Consider the following 9,628-nt stretch of genomic DNA (forward strand, 5'->3'; position numbering starts at 1 on the left):
CACACACACACACACAGTGTCTATTGGATTCCGAGTCTCCCGGATTCACAGCAACCGCGTTGCCAGCCGCCCATATGGATCAGGATGTTGACAGCGGTTTACAACCCTCGAATTGTAATGCGTTCTGCTTCACAATTTACTTTCCCATCAATCGAGCGTTTCATCAACCAAAATCCGTATCGAGATGTTAATTTCGCCTCTTATTTTGATGAATAATTTTTTCGACGTTTTATTTTCGCAGGGATTTTGGAACCGTTGTCTTGCTATATTACGCATTTGCTCTTGTTTCGATTAGTTTAGGTTTTCTCTGTGTGTTAAACATTGTGAATTTTGTTGCAATGATCGTCTTTTTTCCCGGGTTTCCTTCGCTCATCTGGAGGTAAATTTGCTGATTTGTTATTATGATTTTGACTAGGAATCGACATGTTCTTCTTGATAATATGTTCCTTTTCTGGTTATCTGTTGCGTTTTCCAATCAGCTTTATTTGAAACGTTGTGCAGTGAGCGGGTGATTGTATATGCTCATTGTGCTTTTACTCGATTTAGTTGTTACTTCCCCCCTATCTGTTTTGTTTCCATTTATGTTTATCAACGTGTAATTTCCGCTGTCTTTGTCTCTTTCATCTGTCTCAAAACTCACGTAATCTCACGTCTGAGTCTCTCTAATTCCGAAACATTCCCAGACTTGGATGCACTAACCTTTCAACAAATGCACGAACTTTCTTGCGGAACGCCTTGATCTCTTGCGCTATTCCAATAGCAAAGTGAGCTTTGAATGGTGCTACGTTGTAGGCCATTCCTTCGGACAAGCTCAAAATAGCGTTCCAGCGACGACGGAGAGTGTAAGTGCAGTTCCACATATATTCGGGGATCTAAAATGACAAAAATACGATGAGTATGTGTCAATGTTTAACCTGCTCCCACAGCTGTATACAGCTTTAAACTACTCGGCGTTTTGATACTGTGACAACTTCTAAAACAAGATCCCTAGTAAATAAGACATTACAGATATCTGAGGAATTCAAATTCTTTCTACTTGTACAGTACCCAATGCACCTGGTGTTGTATAAAATCTCCCGGCGCATGGTCCGAATGTCTTGTCTGTCTGAAGCCTTGGCTTCACGTTTGGTCCACCTTTATCAGGAGGATTAGATTCCTGAAAGTAACCACTTAATGCCCGAAATCTACTGAGTCCCTCAACTCCGCTGGACGCTGACCAGACAAACAATATGCAGCGCGCGACAGTCTTGTATCAAATTCAGACAGTTCAGACCAAGTTCAGACAGTGTCTCTCAAATAAAATAGCTTGAGGACGTTGTATTTTCACACTAACGCGCTCACATTCGCGATCGCTTGTTCGCACTAAATCTGTTGTGCGCCTTGTCGGTGACTCCTTTTCCGGCACTCGGTACTGGAACGGAGGCGATTCAGCGTGCCGATGGTGTGCTTTGTTGTATTTCTTACATATAATCTCTACATAAGATGTGTCGATTTCTTTGTGGTGCTCACAACACATTATAGGCTTGGCGAATCCACATTTTGCGATGTCTTAGCTCATGGAATGTGACTTTATTTGGCCACAAATGAACGCGATCCGTAACGCTGCAGCAAAATCGATCATGCCTATTCTGGATCCACAGCATGGTTCAACTTCTGGAATGATAAGATACGTCTCTGTGATGCTAACCTGAAGTTCCCAATGCTTTAGTTACCGTCCTACACATAACAGAATCCAATTTGTTCGGAATGCAAACCAAAAGGTACAACAGAACTAAAAAAACAGACGAGTAACGGAAACGTCCCATTCACAGGAAGAAGCACTACGCTATTCCTACGCGATTCTCACAGCTGACGTTGATGGTAGAGATGATACGCTGGCAACGCAACCTAAGCCACAAGCTTAGTGTTAGCAGAACGACTTTCATATACATTCAAAAAGTCATTTAGAACTACAACTCACTCCATCGAGGAATTCCTAAGAGTGAGAGAATGAAAGAAAACTATTAAAACCCTGCAAAATGAGTAAAAACAAAATCGGGCCGTTTCTACCTATCACAACATCTATTTTGTGAAAGTTTAGCTTGAGACCACGCTTCAAGTCTGATTGTGAGCGGTATAGAACCGGAATTTGGGAATGCTCTCAAACAGGCTGAGCTGTCTGATTTCATGACTGACCGCATACGATCGTTCTGAGCAACACACCAGTGCTCATCCGATCCTCCAGGAGAATCATAACTCTTTGGAATTAATACTTGGTTTAAGTTGAACTTTACCCTCAATGGGTTACAGATCCCGCCAGATTTATTCTAGCGCCAAGCAATCACTTGGACTCACTTCCAAATTATGACAGCGCGGCTTTACTATGCTGAACTTGGATATGTATAGAGAAGCTAAACGTATTGGGAAAGGGCTGAGACCGATTGATAATTTGTGGCTTCAGAAAGTCTTGGTAAACATTCGGTGGACTTGGTGCTGGGTAAGATTTCGCCGCTTTGGACACAGAATCTCCACCTGGCTAAGTGGGTGGTCTACCAAACTGATTGACTTTTAAGACGAACCAATGACCAACAAGCGAAATTTCTACTAGCTAGATGACTAAATGTGTCTGTCGAATGTCGGTTACAGATTCTCATCGGTTAATAAGAACGAAAGACAACGCGGTGGTGGGATAGTTTAATATTAGTTTGTTCAGCTTTGCAATTTGTTCTTTCCTGGTCTGGGCGCTTCCGTTGGTGTGTGTGCGGATTAGTTCATGCCATGCCAAATTGCCTAAGCTGCGAGAGAGACTATGTGGCTTTTAATCGGTAGCTGGTTACGTCACACCATCACATATCAACCTGGCTGGTCTAAAACCGACCTCCACAGGCTCGTCAGTTCCACTCCTTCCGTTCTACTCGCACTAGGTTGCTTGACGGCCGGCCAACAGTCGCTGTGGTGTGAAAATTAGTCCCAGTTCCAAAACTTCTACAGATAACTACTCATAAAGTTGCTACCTGGCCGTGGCTTACTCAAAACATTACATGGAAATACATTATGACAGTGGCATTAGTCTCAGTCCATTCTGCACACACCCATATCGGTTTTGCCTGTCAGACAACATTTCGGACTGCAGACCCCACGATCGCGCGACCCAGATGATTTATGTCAATTAGTCAGCGTCTGACGAAGACATCCATGAAGGGCGAAGCGTTGAGTGACAGAGTTCCACCACTAACAGTGCGTTATTCATTCGGATATTCATCTGACACCACATTTTTCGAATCCCTCCATCGGACTACACTAAAAACTTGTTGACGCATTGTTACCTACTCCTCAGGGATGCTGTATGAAACCAGCAAGGCAATTCTCAAAACCTGCCTGTCAGCGAATGCAGGCTATGCGATAAGGCCACTCATTGGTTGAAAACCGGTTCACCGTGGTGCTCTAACTTTGCCCTGAAGTCTTTGACAAACGATTCGGCCAGATTTGCCAAGGTTCCCATGAAGGGTGAACGTTGTTGTTCATCAAAGCAAACATTTGCTGACTGGAAAAGTGTTGAACAAGAATGTATGCGTTTAGGACTAGGTTGGTAATTCTGTTCATTTAGTGAAATTGATGTTGAACAAGCAGGATAGCACAAGGTGCGCCAGTTTTCTCAGTGAATGACCCTTGATTGCATTTAAATCAGTGAGGAGAGAATAACGTAATTCATGAGGTGTTCTTGAGAGGTTTTTCGGTCACAAAGACGAATACTACCATTGAAGCTCATCAGTAGTACATGTCCTAAACCGTACCGGAACTTGAACACCGGGGATCTGATATGTAAGGTGAGCGTCTTACCACTGCTCGATCAGCGCGTGCTGGATGAGCTTGAATCATCGCGTTTGAACAAGCAAACGTGTTGGTCCCCCGGGGATGCGATTGGTTCATCCGGCGTCTTGAAAGACAACCATCCGGGTTCAATGTAAGGTAGCGTCTTACCACTGCTCGATCAGCGCGTGCTGGATGAGCTTGAATCATCGCGTTTGAACAAGCAAACGTGTTGGTCCCCCGGGGATGCGATTGGTTCATCCGACGTCTTGGAGGACAACCATCCGGGTTCGATCACACACTGGTACCCTCAAATTAGCTACCGACCCTCATACCCATAATCTATACACAAGTTGTTCCAGAAGCAAATACGTAGCTATTTTGAAATCACAAATCAGGCACCGCCAACACACTTCTTTCTCCCCAGAGAATCAGAGGTCCTATTTTTTAATTTCACCTCGAAATGACGGATAGGTTTTTGTTTCAAACAACCAGGTGCGATGCTTATTAGCCGAGTGTGCTGTCAGGGTTAGCTCTGAAATAAATTTAAGTTGTCTGGGAAAATGGATCACTTCTACTAATAATGGATATAAAACCTGAAATCAATCAAATATTAGGCGGAAAATACGAATTGCTCTCTCAAACTAAGATCACCTCACCTGGTCCCCATATAGTCGAATTATCCGCAAACGTTCAGCAACTTTCATCAGGTGATCGTCGATAACTTCACATGCACCGCCACGGATTTCTGCCATAACGCTTAAAAGTTCTTTCATTTCCACCAGAGAGGTTGGCCGTTTGCGAAGCACTTTGCGTTTGGCCTGCGGGGGACAACAGTGCAAGCAGGAAAGGTCACAGCCATACCAATCTACCTAACACACATCTCGCATTCACGAACTCGTGACATATCCAGCCGGAATAAAACTCATACGAGCCTTACCGAGGAATTTCGAGTGTACTGAAATGACGGCTGAAGGCCACATCGTTCAGCTAAACGCTAGTGGTATCCGCTATGGACAGACGAAATAGGGAGTTCAGCGACGCAAACCCTGGTCACCCCTGACGGTCGGAAGAACTTTCATATCGATCGACCAGAGACCAGGATCATGGTCTCAACCTGTGTAGCGAACTAGCACAGTGAGTGAGCAAAATTATCCCAAAAAATAGGTCGATGGCTACTTTTAACATGGAATAGAAAGGCCATAGTGAAAATGTTATCCATAAACCAATTACCAGTATGTTTACAAAAGCCTTAAGGCAAAAATATCCTGAAAAGTAATGGAAGTTGCTCTAGTTAGGGCGGAATAATGGTCCCATATTTTCACCGCTTTCGTTTTTCACTTGTTGGTATTTTTAAGTCATTTGATCGAGGCCTTATTCTTCCAAATACTGGGAGTAGTTTCGGATTGAATGTGTTATCTGCTGACAAAAATTATCCAGCCCTATCTATCAGGAATGCGGTAATATAATACGCAATCCTATCAGTTCGTCACAGCCCAATAGGTTAGAACTTCTGCATAATTTTCGGAAACCGTTATCTCTTTATTTCGGTAAAGATGGGATCCTTACTTGAATTCTAACATCCCTAATCGAACTTCTATGATATTTCACCAGGTGGCCAGGAAATCTCATTTCAACTTCTGCTGGGAGTGACTTTTGTTGAGAGTTTCGATTGTTGAAGTCAATAGATGCTATACTGCCGATTATGATCGTTGCTCAATTCATACTGATCAACCATCGGTAACAGTGAAGTACACTAAGAATGAACAGCCTTCGTATCCATATATGTGAAATGTTGGGATACATTGGCGACGGGGAAGAATGCAAAGGGAAATTGAATGCCACTCACCAAAATCATTTTCTGTGCTGTATTGTAGTAGTTTTCCGCCGAATCGTACAAATATCGCATGTAGATCCGGATCCAGTCCCGTAGATTTTGCGTCACACTCATAAAGAATGAAGAAAGTCGCAGGGCTATTGCACCCACGTAGATGATTCGTTTCGGACCAAGTAAACGATCCAAATTTTGCCAACGATTGCGCAAAAAGATTATACGGAGTTCAAAATCTTTGGTAGTTTGAGTACGCAAGTGTAACCACTTTTCCACGACGTTTTGCTGTGGGAAATACAGCATGTATGCATGTATGTTTAGTTGAGGAGTACTAGGAGTTGTTTTCCTGAAACAGTTAAAAGCCTGTATCGGTAGGAACAAATGCACACACAATGCAAACGAAGGATAGACCATTGGAAAGGAACCTCAAGCCCGGACAGCTGATCGAGTGCTCTTCCAACGAGGCTGTAAAGGATGCTGGCTCACAATACACATATTTATCTGAATATGAAGCTCGTCTCAGTGTCCTGCTCTTGTCCATGTTGCAAATCTTCCGATTTAGAAAGTAAATCACCGTTTTTTTTTAGTAAAATGCACTCATTTGTATACCAGTTTGGTTTCAACCTGAGCTCACCTGGAACCCAGTTGGATCTCCCGTTTATGACGACTTTAAGCAACTAGATATGCTACACAAGGCCACCTCATGTTTCAGTTGTCACGACAGAACACGATCGGTTTCGCCCGAGTTTCCTTCAAACTTATGTTCTGAACCCATGAACCCAAATTGCACGAAACTAGTGAACTTGTAGCTACCCTTTCGCCACATACATGACCGTACAGGTCACCGACACTCGCTGGATCACGAGATCTGTCTTTTCTCCTTACCCTCACAATTCACGCCACAGAATCGTGACCTACTTGACTACACAGCTCACAGTCAAGCCCTTGAACCCAAGACTCACCTTCTTTGCCTANACCCAAGACTCGCCTTCTTTGCCTACACGACACACAAAGGTGACTCATCTGACATCGACGGTCTACCGACTGATAAGGTAAGAACAAGTCATGTGCTGACACCCACACACACGCAAACGTTCCCACATATAGGATAACAGCACAGCACAGCAACACAACTCAACAGAACTACGCACGCCGCCCAGGGCTTACGGCGCTTCAAAGCTCTGGTATTCAGGAGACACGTGTCGCTGCTACACCAACGAAGAAGACACGAAACCTGCATTAGGACTTGCAACAGGATTTATCAACCTGTACCTGTAAAACGACGAGTCCCTTGTTCGCATATACACCTGTTGTAATAATTTTACTCAACAAGCTGATATTGTTAGTGCTCCCCGTTTGCTCGTTCATATAACTGATTTTTTGGGTTCTAGTGGAGCATTAACATGGGGGCGAGGTGGCCCAAGTGGTTAACTGACCGGAAGGTCCGTCGTTCGAACCCGACCTCTGCCTCTCGACTTTCCCTGTCTAGGCTTGGGCAACCTGGCAGTATCCCAGCCCTCGTGCAACCTTCGGGTGGCATGGCACCGAAAGGCTGCTACAGCTGAACAGAGCATTAACAAACTACACTCATTTGCCTACCATTTGTTTTTGACGGGAGACTAGCCAGCTGAATCTCTTGTTCATGATGACCCAAGCCTACGAACAGCAAACAAGAGTAGAAAGTGTCAGGACGCGCCTAGACATGAGAAAAAGTACATGTGCAGAGAGTGACGCATCCCCAAGGTCACCATCCACACGACACGTCTCGGATAGCAGGTGAGTTGGCGGAGCTCACCAAGCGCGAATTAGCAACATAAGACCAGTGGGGTGGGGCTGAAGGTGTTCACGACCGGAACCCCGCCATTGGCTGTACAGAACGAACAAGTGAACGACCATATTTGGCCATTTAGTCATCCCATATATTTGCGCAGAAACTCTGCATGTGTTGTCCTGACAGTACAGCCGTGTCCCGAGTTCTCTGCCTTTTTCTTATCGCGTGGTCTAGCAGTGCTGGATTTATGCACCAATTTACCAGCTCGCGCGTGCAATGCGCAGCTACCTACCGCCCCCCCCCCCAATCATCGGTGAACGAAACTGTGGCAGCTAAAACCAGTGTACGACCAGTACGCGGTTCTTACAGCTGACAATGATGATGATGATGGTCTAGCAGGCTCAGTGCAGGCGTAGCCAATAGACGACCACCCACGACACAACAGAAAGCAAATAACGGTGCGGTTTTTTGCACTGAGCGCACAACGTGGAGGTAATTACAGCGAAGAAAACTCTGAAATTTCATGCATTGAACGCAGACTTTTTCCACCAGCTGGGCTCGAAAGTGTGGGCCGTGCATCAACAAAAAATTGCCATTGTTTGTGCGTTTGGCTGAACCGAGGGGAACTTTACCCTTGTAAAAGTAATAAATGCCTTTTCATGCGAGCCTCATTCGAGGATAGCCCGTACGAAACAAAGTTGAAACGACCGCGTTCTAATGGTCACACCAGGCGGCGTAAATTCATTCTGAAAATTAAAAGGCTACGATGGAGTTGTTTTTCCTCTAAAATAACGCAAGATCCGGAAGATGCGCTGCAGTGACATTGCGGCAACCTGACGCTGTGGTTCGTGGAACTAACAAGGTAACCCAGTGAATGAAACCATAGGGGAGACACGAAAATATCGGCCAAAGACTGGTAGACAGTATACCTTATCTTGATGCCACAGAACAGAGAATCGAGCCAGTCGTTTAAGAAATTCCATCACATTTTTATTCAAATGTTGAACTCGCTGATTGAATGCTGCATCTGGTTCTCGCAACTCCGGGCATCGTTCCAACTCAGTCACATAGTTGAACGAAACCAGCTCATCGCCATCCGAACGGATCGTTGGGCAGGGTTCACAAGTCCCATGTTTCCAGCGTATAAAGTAGCGGCAACTAGCCCAGAAAAGGGAGAACAAACCAGTTGGATTACCGAAGAAACGAAGAGTATGCTAGCAGTTACAGTTAACAGTTGGGATCTGTATAGGTCATGTTTATGTGGGGATGCGAATAACACTAGAGGTCTTGGTTAGACGACTTATGGATGCCTAAGTTGTGCTTCGCTTCATCATCCAGCGTTAGTCGGAGCACCGTTTCATATATGAAGCCTGTGCTATGTCTTTGACCGGACACCGCTAAGACGCTTTTATCCCGTCAAGCGCAATTGCCTATTGTAGCATGGGAGCACCGTTATATGAAGCCTGTGCTATGTCTTTGACCGGACACCGCTAAGACGCTTTTATCCCGTCAAGCGCAATTGCCTATTGTAGCTAGCACCCGCGTGGCGATTAAGCGTAGATGACGGTCATTTTCACACCGTTGAAGACAAATCCTCAGTTAGGGAGTTCGAAAGGTACACGTGTTGATATTTTCGCCTCCCACTCTCGTCGCAGGGGCATACGTCAATACGGAATTGGCTTTCCTGAGGATGCCCAGATTGGAGCAGCCGCAACTACTGGAGACACACAGATACATATGTATCTACGCACGCATGCACGTACGCACACGCGCGTGCACGCACGCATACATACATCTTTAGTTCATTTAATTACCGTTTATTTTTCAAGTGAGAGATATGCTGTTGACGTACGCTTAAAAGGATACAGTACGAAAATTCAGCGCGAGAAAAAAGTCGAAGAGTTGGGTATCAAACAGTAACAGGTGACAGATTGACCTGATGCTCATTCTGAACAGCTGCAAAAAACAAATGAAGCTGGAAACCCCAAGCTAAACTGAGTGTGGACCGAACAGAGACTGGTTCAGCCAAACACTACAATTATCATTTATTTTTTGAAGAGCATGGTCACAAACATAAAAAGTGAGTGCAAGCGATGAATGCGAAAGAGTAACAGGAGAATATGGGAGAAAAGAGAGAAACGTCTCATTCGAAATCATGCCAAGGACAGTGCCAGTCTGATGAGGTGAATCCCAAAGTATGTAAAGATTTTGGTATGGGAACACGCGTCTAAGGACCA

At 44.8% G+C, this 9,628-nt stretch overlaps 2 protein-coding genes across 2 annotated transcripts in view; both read right to left on the reverse strand.

The window, feature by feature from the left end:
- Positions 1 to 4,448: 4,448 nt before the first annotated feature.
- On the reverse strand, positions 4,449 to 5,923 carry T265_14306 (hypothetical protein; the record flags this gene model as incomplete). The annotated part of the gene is made up of 2 exons (XM_009173057.1): positions 4,449 to 4,610; positions 5,639 to 5,923. Coding segments are annotated over 2 exons (447 nt in total), but the record flags the coding sequence as incomplete, so codon positions are not given.
- Positions 5,924 to 8,320: 2,397 nt separating this feature from the next.
- Positions 8,321 to 9,628, reverse strand: part of T265_14307 (hypothetical protein) — a gene marked incomplete at both ends in the record, with an annotated part of 9,621 nt that continues 8,313 nt past the window's right edge. Inside the window, one exon of the mRNA XM_009173058.1 lies at positions 8,321 to 8,549. Within this exon, the coding sequence (XP_009171322.1) occupies positions 8,321 to 8,549 (229 nt within the window). The remainder of the gene's footprint in view (positions 8,550 to 9,628) is intronic.

This window comes from Opisthorchis viverrini (genome assembly GCF_000715545.1).
Source record: "Opisthorchis viverrini unplaced genomic scaffold opera_v5_177, whole genome shotgun sequence".
Lineage (NCBI taxonomy): Eukaryota > Metazoa > Platyhelminthes > Trematoda > Opisthorchiida > Opisthorchiidae > Opisthorchis > Opisthorchis viverrini.